This window comes from Spea bombifrons, chromosome 7, assembly GCF_027358695.1.
Source record: "Spea bombifrons isolate aSpeBom1 chromosome 7, aSpeBom1.2.pri, whole genome shotgun sequence".
Lineage (NCBI taxonomy): Eukaryota > Metazoa > Chordata > Amphibia > Anura > Pelobatidae > Spea > Spea bombifrons.
In genome coordinates this window covers 32,134,045-32,158,035 of record NC_071093.1, presented here as the reverse complement: position 1 = coordinate 32,158,035, position 23,991 = coordinate 32,134,045, and the positions used below count along the sequence as shown (strand labels likewise).

General features: G+C 44.3%; 1 protein-coding gene across 7 annotated transcripts in view; it reads right to left on the bottom strand.

Annotated features, from left to right (window-relative positions):
- AGAP1 (ArfGAP with GTPase domain, ankyrin repeat and PH domain 1) overlaps nt 1-23,991 on the bottom strand; it is a 155,536-nt gene that overhangs the window by 6,643 nt on the left and 124,902 nt on the right. For 4 of the 7 annotated variants that reach the window (XM_053470481.1, XM_053470482.1, XM_053470477.1 and 1 more), the window contains 6 exons: nt 22,765-22,932; nt 17,956-18,117; nt 12,384-12,458; nt 8,297-8,451; nt 7,873-7,963; nt 6,537-6,759 (listed from right to left, as the gene is read on the bottom strand). In XM_053470481.1, coding sequence (XP_053326456.1) covers nt 6,537-6,759; nt 7,873-7,963; nt 8,297-8,451; nt 12,384-12,458; nt 17,956-18,117; nt 22,765-22,932 — 874 coding nt within the window. The remainder of the gene's footprint in view (nt 1-6,536; nt 6,760-7,872; nt 7,964-8,296; nt 8,452-12,383; nt 12,459-17,955; nt 18,118-22,764; nt 22,933-23,991) is intronic. The other 3 variants (XM_053470483.1, XM_053470479.1, XM_053470480.1) reach the window with 1 other exon arrangement.

Below are 23,991 nucleotides of genomic sequence, written 5' to 3'. Positions count from 1 at the left end.
GCTTGTTAGAGGCTCACAGAACCAATCAGGACGAAATTATGCAGTCATGTAAGAAATAATATCTATTAGGCTAATTTAATCAGTGCATACTTTACAGATGGGTTAGAATGCAGAATCCAATTATATCAGACATCGTGGCTAAGATGGACTTGAACCCCCCTCACGAGGGAGCAGGGGATGAAAAGTGGGGAGGGGGCAATGAACAGGGAAGGGGGAGGGGGCATGTAAAAGAGGTGAGAGGTAAAATAGAAAGTGGATGTGCTGTGATTAACCCTCTCTGTGGCACACAAAAGTTAGCTGTGTCAACAGTATTTGTTTTTTAAATTGGGAAAAATTAATTACAATGTCTAAATCTGTGAGCTGTCAAGAAACACATGGAACGTGTGCCCCCCCCCCACACACCAGAAATGGCAAAGTCTCATTAGCACAATAATTTAGAGGTGGTGTAGGATGGACGTTCCATGGCATGGCTTGGATTGTTACCAAAAGCATTTCTCTGCACAGATATCGTTAACCTAAAGCCAGTCCTGCTATGGACATAACGTGGGTCATGCATGAAACATTTAACCCCCCCTCACTTTCAAGTTTTAGCAGGTCCTGATGGCTACTGCATTAGAATCGGGGTCTAGCTCCAGAATGGCTCCGGTTTTGTTTGGATAAACATGACTCAAAGTACCATCCAGATGGAGCCTTTTAATCTGGGACATGTACTTTACGCAGAGGCTGCAGATATTATATCGGCTCAAGTGGCAGAGAGGTATTCTGACGCAGCTACCTGTGATCCACATCACTAGTGACAGAGTCATCAGGTCATCCAATAGATCACACTAACACTACAAAGGAGCAGGATGACAAAGTAAGAAGCACACCGGCAGCATACAGTAACCCGACAGAGGAACATCTGCAGTATAAAAAGCCTCCAGCAGATGGCTTGCTCTCCAAACACAGCGCCCAATTCATCACTCACCTCCCAAACACAAAAACTGAACTTAATAGTAAATATAAGAAGAGAGGTCTACCCACAGTGATCTTTAAAATGTGGGCCCTTGCTTTTGTAATTTTCTTTGTAACCTCTATAGCAGATATTTTGGGGCCTATTCCTTGGATAATGAGCACCCAATGCCTTGCATTCCCCGCTCCATTATGATGTTTTTAAGCTTGACCTCATCATGGAAAAAGATGTTTGTTTTTTTTTTGTTCTTTACACTACTCTGTGTTCATTGTGACCGCTCACGCTGTGCTGTTCTGTCCAATCCACTACTTTATGAGAATATTTAGATTTCAGAACTAATGTACATTTTGTTGCATACCTTCATCTCTTGACTGTCAGGGAACATGAATTATGGTGAAATAATGCAATGATACATTGGTGTCACACTTACATGAGCCTCATCAATTAGCCCACTAAGTTGGCTAAACTATATAAGCATTGGGGGCACTATAAGAATTAACATGGCACTTTGATTTTTGCATTTACTCCTTTTTGCACTTTAGTGCATTATGGTTCGTGCATTTATTATTTAATCACCAGAATCAGAGAATGAGACTTCTGCTCTTAAGTTCACTTCCTGGACATGCTTAAAGCAGCCATTCGGTTGCAGAAAAGCACATGCGCAGCAGGGTCTCATTAGACTGGCGTTAAGATTATCACAGCTGGGGTGGGGGAAAAGGGGCAAATGCATATGTATCCTGAAGAACCCCCCATGCATTTGGAAGGGGAGCTCCACATAGATATAGAGAGCCCTTTCTGTTACATATGGAAGGTGACGGGTCACGGAACAAAACCTTTAGTACATTTCGAACCTTGGAATTTGAATGTTAGTCTAAAATTGAAAAGCGGGGATTGGGTTGCCAATAAATAGATATCCAAAATTGAAACCTACAGTTACAAAATGGAAAGCTCAGAGTAAAAATTGATTTAAAATAATATCAATACCACTAAACATGCTCCTGACAAGTTCAATTAGTTCAAAGTAGAGTTTCTAAATAAACCACCAATCTTTTTCTCTTTCCCTGACCTCGGCGACGGACACGGCCAGGACACAGTGTGCATTGCTCAGTGATATGCTTGCCATGCGATGCCTCCAGATACCCCATCACATATCTGCACCAGGGAAAGAGGGGAAACGAGCGCAACATTGCTTTGGGTCTGTAAAAAGCAGTGTCTCAGTGTCTAATTAACGGCCCTGCTAGTCACAGCTGGAGTGGCAGATCTAGGGGTGATTAATTCAATTAGCTGGCATAGGAAACAATAAGAGTTTCATTCGTCCTCCGTGTGAGTGTGGCTTGGGGAGGGTGCTGCGTGTTCCTGGAGGGGACTGTATGCCGAGTGCCAACTCGTGAGCTTTGAAGTGCAGCGATGACATCGTGCAGAGGTACAGCAACCAGCGAAACGTTCCAGCAGCGCACCTTACAGGAGCTGGAGCACAGAGAGCCTTAAAACCGAGGCTCAAAGTAGGATCTTAACGATCGAAATCATCTACTCACAGGGTACGCTTATCACTGGATAACTTACCATGCCAGATATTGCACTGCCTATATAGAGGGGGTTGCAATGCGTTGTATTGTCCGACTCAGGACTTATCTCATGGGCAGAAAGAAAGTAAACAGTGACATATTCCTTTTAGGCACTGCCCCTCACGTACAGGCACATGAAGCCCCCTCCCAAGCCGGGGCTTTTCTCATTACGGACACTGTGCTAAAATTAATCAAGGTGAAAATTGCAATCAGTCTCCTGCTGGGGAGCCAGGCTGGCATACATTGCCTACGTGGTAGAGGGAGGTAGGGAGCAGACTTGTGCATCATGTGCTTTTGTGGTACAGAGAACCCATAAAAGTAGCGATTGGCATGACGCGTGTGCTTGGCAGAAATGCTCAGGGCAAGGCTGGCGACGACGTGATTGTTCGGTACAGGCAGCTGGAATGCTATATCTTACAAACTCATGCTTTTACCTTTATGACAATAAATTTCCACAACAATAAACTAGATCCTAAAATGTTTTGCCTGCAAATATATTAAGAAAAAAATACAGAATCACATGGCACCAAAGGATGCCACATGTATATTTTTTTTATACTATTGCATTATAGGAAGTAACAGAACATTATGACATGTAATATTCATTTACTTAACACTGTCCCCATGGTCATTTGGATTTTACCCGGATTTGGACATCACCTAACATATATGTCACTTTCTGGCAAGCAGGAAAATGTGTATCCATAGGTCGCTTTAACTTGTGTAATTGAGTGTATGCGAAGAGATTCGGACTGAAAAAGGAACTCTCTACACCTCTTTTTTGGACACAAAGAGTTAATAATGTCTTGACACCCCCATAACCCACACCCAGCATCTGCTGCCCCAGGAGAATCCAGCTGTGCCAACTTTATTGGCAGCAAAATGTCAGATCTGCACGCCGAGCACACGGGCAACAATCACATGTAATCACGCCAGAACGCATGACACACGGCACAGGCAGAGCTTCCTCGCATGAGCATGGCATCGAGGGCACGCTGATCCGGCACAGCCCGCCTGACTCTAATACACCTTGAGTTGCAATTAGTGGCCCTGTCATTTTCGGGCACTGCTGCCAATTAATTAAGCCTGTCAAACAGAAAAACAGCGGCATTCACAAGATAATTAATATCGGGAGAGACGCTGCAGCTCCGAGCTGCGAGATCTTCCCCTGGAGAAGAGCAGAGAGAGAAGGAAAGACAAATAGAAACATTGGGAGAGACAGAGGGAATAACAGATAACGCGATACACAGAAACATACACAAAAAGGAGAGAGAACATGAAGACAACACAAGAAAAATATGTAATTAGAGAGCGAGAGACAGCATCAGCAGAAGTGATGGAACAGAGAAAACAAGAAAATGATAACAGAAATAATGAAGGAAAAAAGAAAGAGAACAATGAAGTAACATATGAACAGACTATTTTATGAAAGAAGAGACCGTTTCCATAATTAATAAAAGGCAGAACATGATCATAGTAAGGACTGGAGGAAGAAAGACTGATGAAGAATGAATGAAATGAGAGAAAATGGAAACACGGTGAGGGAAAAACAACTGAGGGCGATAAGGTAGACTAAGGAAGGAAGAAAACGAGAGATCGCGCAGACAGGAGAAATTGTAAAGAAAGAGGAGAGAACAAGCAAGATGAAAAAAGCAGAGGGAATGCGAGAGGAGGGAAAGGAGAACACAGGATGCCGGAGAAGAGATTGGCACCAGCAAACTGGCAGAGAAGAAAGTTAAACTGCCCTTGTTCTAATTGTTAAATTTGATGGCCCGTGGAGGGGGGGGGTGTTGTGTGCTCTGATTAAAACCTCCCCACGAGCCCGGCAGCCTCTCACAGTCTGGGCAGCTGCAGTGTCAGAGCTGGGGAGCGTATTCATATCATTAAGCCCCAGAGAACTTAATTGAAAGAAGAGCCAGGCCTGGACCTTGACACGCAGGAGGTCAGAGTAATTGCTGCCGGACATATTTAACATTAAGATAATCAGCCTATTAATTACCCTTTGGATCATTAAATCAGCCAGTTGCAAAATGAAATTCCTGCCTCTATTACTCAGCTGAGAGACCACAGGGCCTCCACTCACCATCTATCAGTGTGAGGCTGAGCCAAAAGAGAGCGAGAGGGGGGAGAGTGGAGCAGTGAGAAGGGAGAGTGGGAAGGAGACAGGGCACAGAGAAGCGAGGAGAGAAGGTTATGGCAGAGGACCCTGGTGATCAAGAACATGGAAGAAGCAGCCAAAGGTACATGCGAGAGCAACAATGAAGAATAAGGTAAATATGACAGGAATGGGGTATTATGAGCAGAGATGGGAAGCTCTTAGAAGGAAAATACGAGTAAAGAATTTCACGGAATATCTGTAATGAAAACTATTTTATTTAGGAATTCTGGAGCTATCTGTACGTTCATTGCATCTCCGAGGTGGGAACGGACAGGTTAAATCCAAACTAAGACAGGAGATGGCCTCTGGACCAGAGTGGAGAGATCACAACCAGCCATGAGGTCCTGATTATAGCAAGTTAACGAGGTGAGGTGACCCTGGCTGGCAGAAACAGGAGCCAGGGTAAGTAAATAGGGGAGGGCACGCGTGGGGAGCGTGTATGCGTGTCTGTGTGTGTGGAGGGGGCCGCCTGCTCTCCACTTAGCAGGATAATAAAGGAAATCATCCTTGATTATCAGTGCTAATTTGGACACTGCCGGTAGCTTGTTATGTGAGCTCTGAGTAGCATTTAATTAATTCAATTGCTCGTTAATGGGGGAAGTGACATGTGGGGAGCAGATGGGTCTGTGGGTCAGTGCAGCACAGTGTATTGTCCTGTGCTGGTTACACACATATCCTCCTCTTCTGCTCCAAAAGTAGGGGCCACACACTAGTATGTACTATAAGGTATAATGAATAAGAAACATATGGTGGCAGAACGCATTGCTAATGGTAATGACAATCACAGAACGGCTCCATCATTTTTTTTTTTTTATTAAAATGATCCACACTTTTTCTATAGAAGTGAATTATTTCCATGATGCGTCACAGAACACTTTGTATAAAATGTAAATTACATTTTCCTTTTCAACAGTAGATGTCATTTTTATACCTGCTCATACACCCAACTGTATGTGTATACATGTATGTTTGTATGTATGTATGTATATATGTATATATATACACCGGTATACACATACAAACAAATCCCAGCAGCCTTTTGGCCACAGCTCCTACAACATAACGGCCGAAGCCTGTTTAAAGGGGCAGTCACCTTATAATGAGTGCAGCTCAATGTAATGGTCTCCATATATCAGACAGGAGCACCGCGTACCTGTGTGCGCATACACTAATCCACTAATGCTTAACACGCTATCCTTTGGCTATTCTGGTCAGAAAGGGTATGTTTCTTTAATTATTATCTAGATATTAAATTGGAACATTTATGTTCTTTTACCATTGTGCGTGTTTTCACTGGGTTCACTTTTGAAAACATAGACATCAGTCTGTAGACAGGTGGATGTAAATGGTAAGTCAGCATTTTTCAATAAAATGTCCAAACACAATTTTCTTCTTTAGTGTGGAAACGTCTAATTTAATATCAATATATGCCTGTTTTAATGACGCTGCTTGTTTAACATTTCAGATCCACTAATTGAGCTGATTGGAGAGATCACAAACAGGATCTCATAAGAACCTGTGACTTCTTAACTGAATGACTGAGAGCTTGGCTGTTTATTGACACCCCTAGGGCTCTTCCTTCATTGCACTCATATACAAAATCTCTGCTGATGCAAACTCAGCAATGTGATATTTTAAAGGTGAATGACCCCCTATCTATTGGTAAATATCCTGCCACATAGAGTGAGTAAACCCCACATATAGAGCTGAGTTCACATGCCACAAACAGAAAAATGGAGCAGAGATGGTAGGGAAGCTTTATACCCGCAAAGTACCAAAGTTGGTACCAGGCTGTCAAAGTGCTAGGTTAACCAATCGAGGATTTTGTTTGGCGTGAAAACCTTCTAGTAATAGCACTGACCTGGGGCTTTCTGAACACGGCTTCACGTGGCCTTGACTGCTCCCTTCCCATATGCTGTTAGCCAGCTCGTTTCCAATGGCTGACATGACTTTGATGAGCTCGGGTGGCCAGTCATCGAGGTCCAGAGAGCGGACGCGGGAGAGATGAGTACCGAGGTTGCGGTGGATCCCAGAGCACTCTATGCACATTAGGGTGCCCAGGTTGAGGCTGGCCCAGTCTGGATCTGTGGCAGGAGAGAATGGTATGAATGAGGAGGGACGGTGCCCATAAAACCGTGACAGCAAGAAACCAAGGGACGGGTCACTAATGACTGCTTATGAGTATCTATTAGTAAGAGGGGGAAAAGGATGCCCCCAAATATTGAAAAGAGCTCACTTCCCGCATGACCACAGGACTATGGCCTGATGTATCTCTAGATGTGGTTAGTCTGCTATTCAGGTTAAAGCATGTAAGTGTGTGGATCACGTTCAATAATCTAGACGAGTTGGGAAAAACGCCTCGGTATAATTTGATGATGAGCAATATATACCCACGATGCATCGGGGGATCATTACAGGCATGTGTTCCGATAGCCGTGCATTAGTACAAACGAAGCGCTACATGCCCCAGCTGTCTGCATGTAAGCAGGACGCAAACTAATTTGTATACCTGCATGTTACAAAGAAAATAAAGCAGCTTCAGCCCAGGTGTTTAAGTGGATGGAGCTGAGTTTGTTTTTCCCAACATAACTTACTATGTTATAAGCTCTTTTGGATACTAGGAGTGATGCGCACACACATTGGTGTTTATGTCTGGGAATTAGGCGACAGGTACACTATTCTGGAAGAAACTATATAAGGCGGTGTGTTACCTCCTGTATCCAGAACATCCCATGTACTGTGCATCTGCACAAACCAATGAAAAGTATCTGCGCTATCCATATGTGAAAGGAAAATGCAATGAATGTATATTTGGAAAAGGTGCATAGCATCCAACTTTAGTTTTGTGACAGCCGCAATCTCCTACCAGAACAACCACACTGGTTTGTGTACATGGAAAGTTCTGCATACAGGAGGTAACACACTGCCTTACATAGTTTCTTCCACAATGTTTAAGGATAATTGAAAGATTTGTCCTCCTAAACATTTCAATGCCACTGTAAGGAATAATGATAACGATGTCCTTTGTTTAAAAATTATTTCTAGATTAAAGCAAGAAACGTTTATTGTGAAAAGGTTGGAGGCAGTTAACGTGATTCTGCTTCTTTTTTAGGCATGTATAAGTAAAAAAATTGATGCTCTTTTTATAAAGATCTAAGAGAATACAAAGCAGTCTCATTTATAAGAGAAATACTTACTTTGTGCGTCACAGTCCACACAGTGGGAGTTTCCTGGCAAGTTGCGGATGGACTGGAGGGCTAAAGCCTCGTTGTGGCTGGTGAGACGGGACTGAACGAGAGAAAAGGAACAGGATTTAGGGAAAAAAGACTACATGTAAGTAAAGTCAGGGTGCAGATCAGTGTAGCGGTTATTAAGTAGCTGGAAACATGTTAGGTGGGATGGAACATGATCGGCAGAGCCTTGAACAGCTGGTAGGGCATGCTGTGATAAGGTCTGTTTCAATGTCTTCATGCAGGAGGGTGTGCTAGGGACAATTAGTCTAGGGAACTAGAAATACGTGTTGGCCGAATGGACAGAGTGCAGAAGTAGTACACGTCGTGGTCACGCAGAACGGCTACGGAATAGTGCAGTAAGCTGGTGCCTTCGTTGTGGGATCGTTACCTTATTCTTGCTGCTCTCGCAGGACTGGAGACTGGCCAGAATCTGACTCTCTATGGCCTGCACCCAGGCATCCCTCTCTTCGTAACTGATGGCTTCAAAGTGCCAACTTTGACCAGTAAGAGAAACAATAATAAACTCAAAGTTCTCCTCTTGTTCTGGAACAGAAGAAAAAGTTTTAGTCAGAAACATTGAAGCGGGTTATGAAATCTGTGGGCAGACATCAGCTCTAGAACAGAACAGCAGCGTGTGATATGGGATGACTTTGCCAACGTTATACGGTACCACCGAAGATACATGTTATGGGTCCTGGATACTACAGGAGAATGGAAGAATTTAATTCTCAGTGTATAATTTATTTCAGATGCCCTATTATCGCACGTGAGGACAAACCACCTATGAAAAACAAAACCCTTGGGACTAAGCAACCTGGACTTAGGTTAGCAGTAGCTTCATAGAAAGCATGACGTCAACATGAATAACCTAAAAACGCCAAGAGCTTCTGTCTTAGCACACATTTAATAAAAGCAACGAATGAGCTAAACAAGAAAAGTGTACTCACCTCACACTAGCAACACGCGTAAGGGTATTTAATACCGTACATTACTACACGTCACAACAGTATGTATAACGTGCCAAGAATGCTTCAGACTGAGATTCACAACATTTATTACCATTATATGGAAAAAAGCGATTTCAAATTTACAATCTGTAAAATCCTGAAAAAGGCAAAAGCCCTAACAAGAAGGGAAAGCACTCGCACACATCAAACACACGGTTTCATACGTGCAGTAACGCAGGGCGACCATCCTATTGCACATGGACTTGATGCACAAATGAATGGGTTTACATTTGTACGCTTATTACTTAGACACGCATACATACTGTGGGACACGCTGCTCATCTATACGCTAATAGTAGGAAATCTATGTGCTCGGCCTCCACGGGGCCTGCGGATCCAGGGAGTCCGGCAGCAGGCTTTCTAGTACTCAGATGGGCTATGCCGGAATCTTCACTAAATGAAATGGAAAAGGTGGACACGGGTGGGACTGCAGGTTTAAAAATATTCAAACAGAATCAGGGGAACCGTACCATCCGTAAGGGCATCCGATCCCGACCACAAGAGAAAACATGACATTTGTAGAACGTCAACCTTAGGATTTTCTGTCATTTAATGAACTTGAACCAAATTTAAAAAGGGGCCCATCATCTAAATAGCATTCTACACGGTATAAGTACTGAAATGTCCTAAAGCACAAATTCACACAATATCATCAGAACAAACCTAAAGTCTGTTATTAAAGGGTCTCCCTTAGCTCTTTATTATCAGATATCTGGTCATTCCTGTCACCGCCAAGCATCACTTTTTCAGCCGCTGTGTCAGACTTACTGGCGACAGATTCTACAACACAACAATTCTAACGTAACGGAGATCCGTTCTCCACGTTCATTTAGTAGGCTTACTTTGTGGCTGATACAAGCGCTGTCACCGAATTGTTTGCCCATCACACCATTACATTAGAGTACATTTTATTTACGGAGTATATTACCCTGTGATGAAAAGGCTATTGGAAATTGATCATTGTTCCGGATTTATTGTTTTTGGTAAATCATTGCCATTTAAATTGGTTCTTTACAGGTCTTCGGTAAGCGAGCCCATCATCATTACTGGACTTTTCAATGACATTGAAAATACACAATGCGCGCTTACGGTCTGCGTCAATCAGTGCAGGTGCATGAAGCGCGAGTCTAGTGCAAAATTGTGTCAATAAGGCGATCGGAAAGAACATGCCTTTGGTTTCCATGGAAACTGCTCTACTTTTCACCGGGAAACGCTCCTTACAGACACCCTCTGATATCCATGAGCGAACCTCAGTTGCCTCCAGTAAGCATCATATTCATGCCCCATCAGGCCACGGAGGAGCCATACTTTCTAAATGACGCCCGGGGAAAGCAATTTGTATGAATCCATCGTCGGGTATAAATTGCTTTGGCGAACATAGTGTTAAAGGACAGGAAAGCGGAGCTGGAAATCTTAAATAAATAAAAATCCAATCTTTTATTAACCAGAAACCTGCGTGACGCGTTCCCCAGCCTGCAAGTCAATTTGTGACCCCTGACCTCGCTGACCTTTAACAAAACGGCAGCCTGCGCATGCAAATGGCGCCTTCCGTTAGAGCAGCGGGGGAGAGGCGGGGGGGGAGCACGTCTCGGAAACGAGAAAGAAACGCGGGAGAGGAGAGAGAGGAGGGTGGGGGCAAACAAAAAACAAATTAAAAAGCTGTTACTTAAATGTCACAGAACACAATTGTTTTTGGCTACAGATCATTACACCTGATACGAACACATTACATACACAGAAGTATATAGAGATATATATACATATACACACATGATGAAGGGTAATGACCGAGGAGATGGCCCCTGTTGCTGCATGAAACAAAAATAAAATGTTTTCCCATTTAACAATTTACATGCCAGGGATGGACTGGGATAAGTGCTAAAATGGCATACTGTGCATAAGTTACACTAATATAATTATTTCACCAATATGTGTGTCTTTATATGTAAACGGCTATAGACAATGGAGACGGACGCAAACCAGTCATTACACATCGAACATTACATTCTTATTATATGGAGTTATAGTCTTAGAGCGCCAGCAGATTCCGGAACGCTATTACACACATTATACATATATATTATATATACACACACACACACACACACACACACACACACCCATATATACATACACAAACGTTATAGAAAGTCATAACCTGCTGTAAAGCGATTGTTTTAACCCTCTGTGGATGTTTTCATTGCCACCCGGTAGCTACATTCATACTGTTTATCAGGGAGGACAGAGACATGCTGCACTTGTTTTTGCCCAAAACCAGATCATGCCACATTGTTCCAGAAGAGGTTTGCATCCCCTTCTTGTGTGCCAATTATAAAATGTAAAGTCTCTCTTTCAGATTAAACAATTGGAGATATATTCTGGAGAAAGGGAGAGAGAGGAAAGAGAGACAGAAGGAAGGAGAGGAGAGCGGGAGCGACCTTCATCTTGAGGTCCCAAGTTATGTTCTGGACACAGCACAGTATGTAGTAGAACGCCCCGTTTATAGTTAAAGGTTTCTGAGAGATGTGTGAATGTTTTTGATACGTTCGTTGTGTCCTGGGCCATAGGCTTCCATCTTAGTGCACATTAAGCCTACATTTAGCACACTTTCTAAACGCTGAGATTTGTAGAACAATATGACGCAATATCACTGAAACACTTTTGGTGCAAATTTCACCGGTTAATGGCCAACACTCACTTGCCAGGGCTTTGCCAGCTTAGTTATCACCGATTACCCTCCTATGGTACCCACAGCCTAAGGGAAAGGCGTACACTGACAGCACCCACCATCTCACTAAGGAGCATTGTATGTCGCCCATCTCCTAAAGGGGTCCGACAATCCAGTCTACTGACTATTCATACTAAAAGAAGGTTAAATGAGTGTGTATAGAAACTGAAGTTGAAGGCAGATGAAATCCAACAAATGCATCGTGAGGGTTTGGCTAGATCTAGACTTGGAGACATGGTGATAATAGCCAAAAGATGAAGCCGTGCCCACATGTGACTATAGCACGGCTTCTCCGTGGGGGTAAATGGATGGGTTTTCATGTGCGAATCACAAATGAGTGCATAACTGGACACTACTTCAAAATCTTTCTCACGTGAGAAACACTTTTTGCACAAGATGGAGGCCGGAACGGGTGGTAGTATTTGGACGAAATGAGGCACAATGGGGGGACGACCTTGACTGGCTGACTACAGCCTTGATGAGACTACCAACCTTGTAAGCATCTTCCAGCAGGGGCCGAGTCACCTCCGTGTCCCGTCACGGAGCGTACGCCGCCGTATAAAGCTATCACATGGATATGGTTCTCTGCTGCTATGTATGGTGCTGCGCATACGCCTTCCGGGACGTGAAATGATAGCGGCCGCAGAACGATGACATGAAACACCAAGAGAAGACACAGCCGGCGAGGCACATGCAGAGAGCGTGGGGTGAGAAGGGGGTGAGAAGGGGGCGAGCGTTACCTTCAGTGTTAGCGTTGCCGCTGTAAACATTTCGCAGGCTGCCAACACGGTTTAGTTTCCATGCTTTGCGTTTAGCTGCATCCAGAGAGCAGGAGGTAAGGAGAGACGGAGAAAGAGAAAAATAAATGGGGAAGAGAAAGGAGAGGGACAGACGGAAGAGCGAGTGGGTCGGAGGGGGAAAGGGGGTATTATGTATTGTGTTTCCAGTGCATTCGACAAAGATCTAGCATTAGCACAGCATTAGGCAACCTGCGGCGGTCACGCCAAGACACATTTTTCTCCCGCATCTGTACAACAATGAGCTCCGTTCGATGATCATACGGCCGTCAGAGATTAGTTATTTCTCCCCGCCAGTCACTATGCTTTGTTCCATCACGCGCAAGTTTGGCTATCCAAGCAAACACATCAGACCCGTTAAGCTGCATAAAGTCCTGTGTATTGCAAAACGCATGATCTGTTTCGGGAATAAGAAAGCGACACAGCGGGTTCGTTCACAATATATTTGTTAAAGCGGCTTTTCATTATTTAAATTCATGAATTAAATGTTTAGGCTGTTATAGAGATTTATAAGTAAACAGTGTCACTGAGGTGTACCCGATGTTACAAGGCTGAGAGCGGACACGCCGCAGAAACCGAGCAAAGGAATACAGCCTTACGTGAAAACATTTATCCCAAACAACTGATGGATGCAGATCCGCCCGCTGCTCTATTACTAACAAAGAAGGACCGTGTTATGGATATGATGCACATACATGCTTACTCCATGTACGATGGATACAGAGCCAGTCTGGTAACACAGATACACATGTGGGAAACCGCGATGGTCTGCAGCCATTTCAGAGAGGCTTTCCCCGCTTCATCGCGGCCCCGATAGTGATAGAGGATCACTAATACCAGCATGCTGATCCAGCCAGCAGGTCAACCGCTTAGTCGTAATCACTCAAATTAATAAAACAGAGAATCCTTTCCGTAAATTATTTTGTATTTGTTTTACCAATTAATTATCAATATAATTATACTCACCCTATGTTCCAACCAGTGTCACTAGAGGACTATCACAACACGTCGGGTACAGAAGCAAACATCACACTATGAGAATTATTTAACGGTCACTGTGTTTATGACTCTGGGTTAAATGAATGGAGGGACACAAAACTTTGATATAAGTTGAAGTATACACCATTCATGAAACTGTGGAGTAAGGCCTAATAACATACATATATATATATATATATATAAAAATATAAAATCAATGGCCTGAAAACCAGTAACACACAATACTGCCCATGCGCGATATACTAGTGTGTGCGTTATACATATACTCTGCTGCCCTTTCTAAAACTACAATCGCAGAGCAGCTGCACTTCTTTACACATGACAAAACACGAAGCGTCCAGAGATGGTCCATGGATATACGAGAGACCCCCTGATCAGTAATTAAAATCTAGGGGTGCATCATCTAATACATGAGCACAGGTGCACAAAATGACCATAATACGACTTCCAGGTGCAGCAAGCTCAGGGCATGGGAACCCGCAGCATCAAACCTAAGCAGGGCTTTGACAGGGATCACATTTCAAAGGGTTAATTAGAGGGCTGCATATTTAACGTGAATCTGTGATCAGTGAAGCACTGGATCCCCAACAACGCAATTTGAACTCATCCAGGGTCTAAGGATCTGATTTTTCAGATGTGGGTCTAAATACGCAAAGAATTCCTTATTTCAAACATTCACAGCAAAAGGTCCCAAACCGCGGGAAGGACTGAAAAGCTGCGGCACCTCAGGGAGACGGAGTATATTCTGTCGTCAGCTAAATCTGTGGCGGAAAATGCTTATACTATTTAAAACTAGGCAGGAATAGTGAGGCGAAAACCTGAGTGCCAGTAAATAACATGCAAAGGGACCATGTGCTATTAAATCATTTGTAAGGGAAAAGGGCACGTAAGAAGCTCAACCCCTCCGTGTTTTTTTTAAATGCAAGGAAGATGGCAAAAATAATCAGAAAAGGTGCATCTAGTGATTCCGCTTCCAGCGTCTTCTATCATGATCAAAATAATACCTTTGTCGGGTATAACAGTATCAGATACTCTGCTATTTCATGGCTTCCTATGGAAAGGAGGTATGGCAAAAATATGCTGAAAAATAGTTATGGTAAAAAAAAATTTTTTAAAAAGTATAAATTGAGTATTATACGAAAGCATTTTATGCAGCCGTACAAGCTAACAAAGTAGAGAAATACAAGACGTCAAATTGACATATCACCGCACACAACAAACATACCAATTCATTCTTTAACCTGAAAGATTATGATTAGCTGGGAAGAGGGGATGACTTGGCTCGCTAACCCCATCCCCAGTACACCGATACCTAAACTGTATCCCATATCCCCAGTACACCGATAGCTAAACTGTATCCCATATCCCCAGTGCTCCGATACCTAAACTGTATCCCATATCCCCAGTGCTCCAATACCTAAACTGTATCTCACATCCCCAGTGCTCCGATACCTAAACTGTATCCCATATCCCCAGTACACCGATACCTAAACTGTATCCCATATCCCCAGTGCTCCGATACCTAAACTGTATCCCATATCCCCAGTGCTCCGATACCTAAACTGTATCCCATATCCCCAGTGCTCCAATACCTAAACTGTATCTCATATCCCCAGTGCACGGATACCTAAACCGTATCCCATATCCCCAGTGCTCCGATACCTAAACTGTATCTCATATCCCCAGTGCACCGATACCTAAACTGTATCCCACATCCCCAGTGCTCCGATACCTAAACTGTATCCCACATCCCCAGTGCTCCGATACCTAAACTGTATCTCATATCCCCAGTGCACCGATACCTAAACTGTATCCCACATCCCCAGTGCACCGATACCTAAACTGTATCTCATATCCCCAGTGCACCGATACCTAAACTGTATCCCACATCCCCAGTGCACCGATACCTAAACTGTATCCCACATCCCCAGTGCTCCGATACCTAAACTGTATCCCACATCCCCAGTGCTCCGATACCTAAACTGTATCCCATATCCCCAGTGCTCCGATACCTAAACTGTATCCCACATCCCCAGTGCTCCGATACCTAAACCGTATCTCATATCCCCAGTGCTCCGATACCTAAACTGTATCTCACATCCCCAGTGCTCCGATACCTAAACTGTATCTCATATCCCCAGTGCACCGATACCTAAACTGTATCCCACATCCCCAGTGCACCGATACCTAAACTGTATCCCACATCCCCAGTGCTCCGATACCTAAACTGTATCCCACATCCCCAGTGCTCCGATACCTAAACTGTATCCCACATCCCCAGTGCTCCGATACCTAAACTGTATCCCACATCCCCAGTGCTCCGATACCTAAACTGTATCTCATATCCCCAGTGCTCCGATACCTAAACTGTATCTCACATCCCCAGTGCTCCGATACCTAAACTGTATCCCACATCCCCAGTGCACCGATACCTAAACTGTATCTCACATCCCCAGTGCTCCGATACCTAAACTGTATCCCACATCCCCAGTGCTCCGATACCTAAACTGTATCTCACATCCCCAGTGCTCCGATACCTAAACTGTATCCCATATCCCCAGTACACCGATACCTAAACTGTATCCCATATCCCCAGTGCTCCGATACCTAAACTGTATCCCATATCCCCAGTGCTCCGATACCTAAACTGTATCCCATATCCCCAGTGCTCCAATACCTAAACTGTATCTCATATCCCCAGTGCACGGATACCTAAACCGTATCCCATATCCCCAGTGCTCCGATACCTAAACTGTATCTCATATCCCCAGTGCACCGATACCTAAACTGTATCCCACATCCCCAGTGCTCCGATACCTAAACTGTATCCCACATCCCCAGTGCTCCGATACCTAAACTGTATCTCATATCCCCAGTGCACCGATACCTAAACTGTATCCCACATCCCCAGTGCACCGATACCTAAACTGTATCTCATATCCCCAGTGCACCGATACCTAAACTGTATCCCACATCCCCAGTGCACCGATACCTAAACTGTATCCCACATCCCCAGTGCTCCGATACCTAAACTGTATCCCACATCCCCAGTGCTCCGATACCTAAACTGTATCCCATATCCCCAGTGCTCCGATACCTAAACTGTATCCCACATCCCCAGTGCTCCGATACCTAAACCGTATCTCATATCCCCAGTGCTCCGATACCTAAACTGTATCTCACATCCCCAGTGCTCCGATACCTAAACTGTATCTCATATCCCCAGTGCACCGATACCTAAACTGTATCCCACATCCCCAGTGCACCGATACCTAAACTGTATCCCACATCCCCAGTGCTCCGATACCTAAACTGTATCCCACATCCCCAGTGCTCCGATACCTAAACTGTATCCCACATCCCCAGTGCTCCGATACCTAAACTGTATCCCACATCCCCAGTGCTCCGATACCTAAACTGTATCTCATATCCCCAGTGCTCCGATACCTAAACTGTATCTCACATCCCCAGTGCTCCGATACCTAAACTGTATCCCACATCCCCAGTGCACCGATACCTAAACTGTATCTCACATCCCCAGTGCTCCGATACCTAAACTGTATCCCACATCCCCAGTGCTCCGATACCTAAACTGTATCCCATATCCCCAGTGCTCCGATACCTAAACTGTATCCCATATCCCCAGTGCTCCGATACCTAAACTGTATCCCACATCCCCAGTGCTCCGATACCTAAACTGTATCCCATATCCCCAGTGCTCCGATACCTAAACTGTATCCCACATCCCCAGTGCACCGATACCTAAACTGTATCTCACATCCCCAGTGCACCGATACCTAAACTGTATCTCATATCCCCAGTGCATCGATACCTAAACTGTATCTCATATCGCCAGTGCATCGATACCTAAACTGTATCTCATATCGCCAGTGCATCGATACCTAAACTGTATCTCATATCCCCAGTGCTCCGATACCTAAACTGTATCTCACATCCCCAGTACACCGATACCTAAACTGTATCTCATATCCCCAGTGCTCCGATACCTAAACTGTATCTCACATCCCCAGTGCTCCGATACCTAAACTGTATCCCACATCCCCAGTGCTCCGATACCTAAACTGTATCCCACATCCCCAGTGCTCCGATACCTAAACTGTATCTCATATCGCCAGTCGAGGAGGGCGACGGGGACCTATTTGGGTGGGACATGGAATTCCGTCAGGCAGCCACAACATTGGCAAATGGACACATACTCTGTAAACCTATTCTTCTCTCTCTATGCCGTGGGCTGCTTTTGCAGAATACCGCAGGGCGCAGCTGTATAAATCTGCATGCTGACGGTGTACAGGTTTAAGGGTTGCTCATAGGTTTGTTAGAACAGTGTTTATGAAAGGAGTTTATCTTTTTTGCAGCGGTGAAACCGTAAAGAACGAGCCCACGGTGGAGCAAGATTTGATGTTCACATCAGAACAAAGTTTCTCCGTCGCATTCCTTAATGGCTGTGACAATGAAAGGGTTAATGTGATTACAGACAGTGGAAGAGGGCTCTCACCTTCGGCCGTGCTGGACAGGCCGTCGGCTTTGAAGTTGCTGGTGCTTTTCTTTCGGCGGTGCTTTTTGCGGTTGGCGTGGGGAGAGGGCGGCGGGTCTATCTTCGGGCTCGCGGTGCTGCAGATGCTTGGACTGGAGCACACGGAGTCACCCAGGCCCGTGTCTGTAACAATAAGAGAAAACATGACTAAATCCGATGTATCCAAAGAGGGGGGAAAAAGACCAGACAGAAAGAAAAGAGTATGTGGGTAAAAGATAATAATAAATGAGACAATGAAATAACAGAACAGCATGAAATAGACAGAGCAAAAAGAGACAGAAAAATAGCGAAGGATGAAATGAAGAAAATAAGAAGAGCTCAAAGAGTGTAGAAGAAACCGAGAGGGAGGGGACGGGGAGAAGAGACATCGTCTATTTAGATTGCGCTGCTTCTCCCCACGACACAACAATTTCAATTATTTTATAGATCTTGTACATTCACAATCCTGTTTTATTGCGCTAGCAAGAACCCGTCCCACCCGCTCCCAAAATATACCCCTCTCCTCTGGGCAGCAGCTCCGATCAGCTTAGTGTCAGAGACAGGCAAGGAATAAAATAACATTCACATCCCATAAATATCAGCAGCGGGGAGATGAACCCTCCGAGTGATCGCTGCCGTCACCGGCCTGCTCTCAAGGACACTCGTAACTTATTGTACAATCATTTAGCTTCAGCTCAAGTGGAAAATATGGCAACTTATCTCAGCTGACAGGATGCCACATATTGTCCTGGCAATACCCTCTGGTCATGTTGTGACTGGCGAAGACTCTGGGAAACGGCACGTCCTCCAAAAATAAAATAAAATGCAAACATTTCGAGCCTCACAATGAATCTGTGTGATTGCTCGCTCTATTACCTGTATCCAAAAACGGTTTTATGTCCGTAACCGGATTTTTTCTCAAACAAGATGGCGGTGTATCAGAGTGGGGAACTGAGACGCTGATTCTACTGCCTCAAGATATACTGTTTCCGCAACTTGGGATTTTACCGGTTTCACTGCTTTCTGGTTGCTGATGGCTGCACCCGGTTAGGATACGAGTTAAAGCAAAGAGCGCCGTAGCCACGTTACTGCCAAAGAACTAATGACTGCCCGGCCATACAAGCATTTGGCATTCTGCAGCACCGCAAACTTCTGGTTGGCAAGTTATGTGAATATGGAAAGCAGGCAACTGAATAAGGCTACAAAGATACCAATGTTTAATAACGGAAGAATATGGAGCCATCATGCCTGATGAGTGAAAGCATACACCAGACACCGGAGCGATAGGATTGTAACAAAGAAACAAGCCGTTCTTCTGCAAATGTTCTGGAGTTTCAGGTCTCTGTCGTCGTGTTCCTCAACTAGCAGTTATGCAAGAACTTAAATGTTCTTAATATTTTTTTCTTGTTTTATTTTAAAAAAATCATGCTACCTTAATGTGGACCGTGGGCAGTAACGTATAGCAATGCTCTGACTTTTTTTGAGAGCATCAATTGATGAAGAACGACACATCAAGCATCAAAACGCTAAAATATGTTGGTCTTTTGTGAAAAATAATAAAATTCCAGTTGCTCCTCTGGCAGAAATAACACACATGTGAAGCGGCTTTAGAATGTTTTCACGTATATCTTGCCGTTTTACAATTCAACGAGACCAACGGGATTCTAGACACCCTACAGCAAGTGGAGGAAGGCCCAGAGCCAAAGCGTCCGGCGCCTAGCGTTTAACATACGGAGATTTGGGTGTTTCTGGCCGCTTCGTTAATGGGAAAGCCCCCCTAAGCCGGCTTTCCAGGTGATCCGGCGGTAAAGCGGTTACGATATGACAGAATCATTTTCCCGCCCGGAGTTGCTTGAGAGCTTCACTGCTCCACTGACAAATCGTACAAGACAGCTAATTTTACAAGTCAGGTAGCAGATACCACACAGCCGGCAAAAAGCGGGCAAGAATCTGACACGAGACCCTCCGACGCCTGCCTCCTCCCCCGATCTATAGACCGCACTCCTGCGCTTTTTTTATTCTCTCGCAGCACCTCCTGTTTTGTGGCCCTTCAGATAAAGTAATTTATCTAATTAGGAAACGTTCAGAGAGCTTTTCAAAAGGCGGGAGCCACAGGGAAACACGGGCTGCTTAAAAAAATAAGATCCTTTTACTCTGCCCCCCATGCATGCCGTTAATTGAATGCGGGGAGGGGGGAAGACGGCATTGAAATCAGAAAATAATATGAGAGCCCGATGTGTGTTATTTTGTCTTGCACAAAAAGCAGGGACAATAAGCAGCATATTCACTGGCAAAGGGGGACATTTAAATCCCAAAGATAGAGAAGAACAAGAAGAAACAAGAGAAAAAACTTCTCTCCCCGGCCCCGCTGATATCACACGCGCATTAACACAGCGCTTTTAGATTCCGAAACCTTTTAATGAAAGGAAGAGAGAAAGTTTAAATTAAAAGGATTTTACATGTTTGAAGTAAATGACAAAAAAAAATAGGAAATAATAAAATAAAATAAAAAAAAAACCCTTAAAAGTATGGAACAATGAGCGTTGATGGTGCAGCGTGAGTGGGCCACGGGTAAGGGGGGTCTGAGAGATTGAATTTGCTGTCTGGAAAGAATGGGGAGGGGGGGCACTTTCGGAAAAGTTTATTGCAAGAAATATCGGAAGCATTTATCATTTTTCTCGCATTGCCAAGTACCTGATTATTCCTCATTTCCCTTTTTGTCATATTCTTGATGAGTTTTTTCCACTGGGGAAGTTAACCCTTTATTGCTATGAAACTAGCTGTGGTGACAGCCTAGCAGCCGATAAAATTAAACCGATGGTCAAGAGTGGAGGATTCTGGGACGGTAGGTGGTCGCGTCACCATATAGTCACTTGGTGGTTGCCGTTGTCTCTACAACTTTTGATACTGACCCGTGTACCCGACGTCAATTTTATGCCAAAATTCTTTAACCATAAAACTATATCACCACACAAATACAGCAGCAACAAAATCCGTCAGTACTCCGTATCCGGTGACGTCAGAAGAAGAAACAGGTCCGTAGGTACACACCTTAGTCTGGACCTACCCCATTATGGTTCCTCCACGTAGGGACTAACCGCAAGCACAGTCTATAATATAGGACAAGACAATAGGGCAAACCCAATACTTTCTAGGCTTTTTGCGGGGTATATGAGAGGTTCCTACACCCCATGCCTAATATCTATATTGCAGTAAGATACACAGGTTGTGCGATCTGTGATGAGGAGGCCTACACCCTTGGGCACATGCTCCCCTTGTAGCCAAGACCAATCCCAATCTTTTCCAAAGCTCATAGCTGTCGCATTAACATGAGAAGACAAGGTCGCCAATTCTCTTTTAAGGATCCTGATCTAGAGGAATAAAAGACACGCAAACCATTTTCTGGGGCTCTCTGCGGATTGTATTGTTCCTCTGTGACAATGCTCACAAATAGCGTCTTGTACAGGAGACATCTTCAAACTCGCTCCCCCTCCTACCCCCCTTCCAAATACTCGGCTGTCTTTTTTTGGCTGCATAGATCCTTGTTATTATTTCTTGCGCCTCTGAAGACATCTCTCTTCTCCATTTCCCTCTGTTCCGTTTTCCCCGTCACAAGATTGTCACTCGGAGGAATTTTTCCCTTTCTTGTGCTTTTCTCTTGGAAGAAGCTGAAAGCCTCATCCCCGACTGTCACTTCAATGGGGTTACGGCTACGTCCCTACCTCTGCTGTCTGCAGCACCTGAAATCCCTAGAAAATCTCAGCTCCCGAACCAGAGAACTTGTGCAAATTACAGCTAAAAGTTGTTCCTTTGCATTAACCAATTCATGAACATCACCCTTATACGATCATTTCAAAAAATAAGGACATAAACTGAGAAAGTAGTATTAGATTTCTTACGATTGTTTTTGGGGAGGATACAGGACTGTAGGATGCTGCAGGGGGTTGGTGATTAAAATGTGCTTCACTGAGCGGTGCTGTATAGCGTGCTTTGGCAAGCAGTGTGTTTGGTGGGCATTGCGAAGTTCAGTGTGGCAGCAGGCAGAGGTTTTGTGCGTGGAAATGGGCACAGTAAGTTTAAGATGGTGGTTGTGGTGGGCAAGGCGCAGTGCAGTATACCACAGTGTTCACGGTACAGTTTAGAGGGTGGTGGTGGTGGTGGCGGGCAGAGTACAGTTTAGAGGGTGGTGGCGGGCAGGGTACAGTTTAGAGCATTGTGGTGGTGGCGGGCAGGGTACAGTTTAGATCGTGGTGGGGCGGGCAGGGTACAGTTTAGAGCATTGTGGTGGTGGCAGACAGGGTACAGTTTAGAGCGTGGTTGGGGCGGGCAGGGTACAGTTTAGAGTTGCTCGCTCCTCATAGATCCCAGTACTTCTCAGTGCCAGGAAAAGCTGGTGGGCTATTTGCAAATAATTACATAGTTGAAGGATAAGCAGTACCCGGTCACCTCAAATAAAAGTCACATCTTTGGGATGGGCAAAAAACTGCTATGCTCAAGCTGGAATGCTTGGTATGAATTATTTTGTTAATCCACTATTAGAAGCACAACTTTTCTGTATATAAAGGGGCGATAGTAAATAGAAAAGTTGTTCATGTGAGACATTTGCCACTTTTAAAAGTTTTTTTTTTAACAGAACGTTAACCCCAGAATTGCAAAAAGAGAGTAGGTGAGGATTGACAGTAATGTACCTGACCTGTCACAAAATTGTCAAATGCTCCACACACATATAAAAACCGGCCATTGGCTGGCGAGGAAGATATTAAATGGAGATGGTTTTTGGCATGTCCTTACCGCTGCTGATAGCTGAGTTGGCGATGACAGCGCCCTCACTCCACTGATCGGCACTGGACACAGAATACGACCTTTGGTGCATCCCGTCCATCCTGCTGAATGATCCAAGACTAATTCCACTCGGGCCACTAGCCATCTGGGTGACGGATGTGCTGCTGGTCACATTCCCTGGACAGGTTAGACAGGAGGAAGTTTCTACATGAATCATTCAGTTTGGTACCAAGCTATAGAGGATATCCAGTGATCATTAAAAAGTGACCATGTATATCATCACAAGGGCAGGCAACTGCTGGATTTGATAATATTTTTTTAAGAAATTAACAGCAATTAAGTCATCGCTTTAATTCACACAACACAGTGTTGCCTACAAGCAGCATCTTGGCACTGCTATTTCCATCACTTCCATCACTGCTAACATCATGAGTGTGTCTTTATCTGTAGGTATCTGTCTTTTTGATAACAATATGTATCAAAACAGGTATAGAGAAACAGAAATAAATGAGATAAAAGAGATAAGACATTAGAATACAATTTAAAATGAATGAAGGGATTTAAAACTCTAAACGCTCAAAACAGACTGAAACCGCAGAGAGGATACATTTGGATTTGCACCGACATAGAACACGGAACAGACAAAGGGAGGGCGTTATGGGTATCTACGTAATAATATGTACCATATATCTACTCACACGAGTTTTGTTTGGAAGAGGAACAGGGGAGACAATGAGCAAAAAATGAAAAAAAGAAAAATGGAGGTGGCAGGAAATAAAGTGAAGGAAAGAGAAACAAAGAATTGACAGCAAAAGGAAAACAGAGCATAAATGAGGGACGAGAAGCGGAAGTAATAAACAAGTGCTGGAAGAAAGTAAAAGGGAGAGGAAAAGGGGACCCAAGAAGCGTTAAAGAAACGCAAAGGGAAAAAAGAATAGCAGTTAGAAATCGCAGAAAAAAGATGAAAAAGCAGAAGGGAAAAGATAAAAAGATAAGGAGAGAAGGGCAGGAACAGAAAGTGTTGTGTGTGATCGGGAAGCAGAACGAGTCCTGGTCCAACGAATGGCAGCAGAGACTTGCGCCAAGCCCATGTTACCCCGCTTCCCAATCACAAGAAGACTTTCCCCGTCTCTGGCTCTCACTTGCGCTATCTTTATTATTAATATTAGTCTCACATTTACTTGCTCCTGCCACAGCGAGAGCGACATCAGTTGGTGCCTGTCGGCTGCGAGAGGC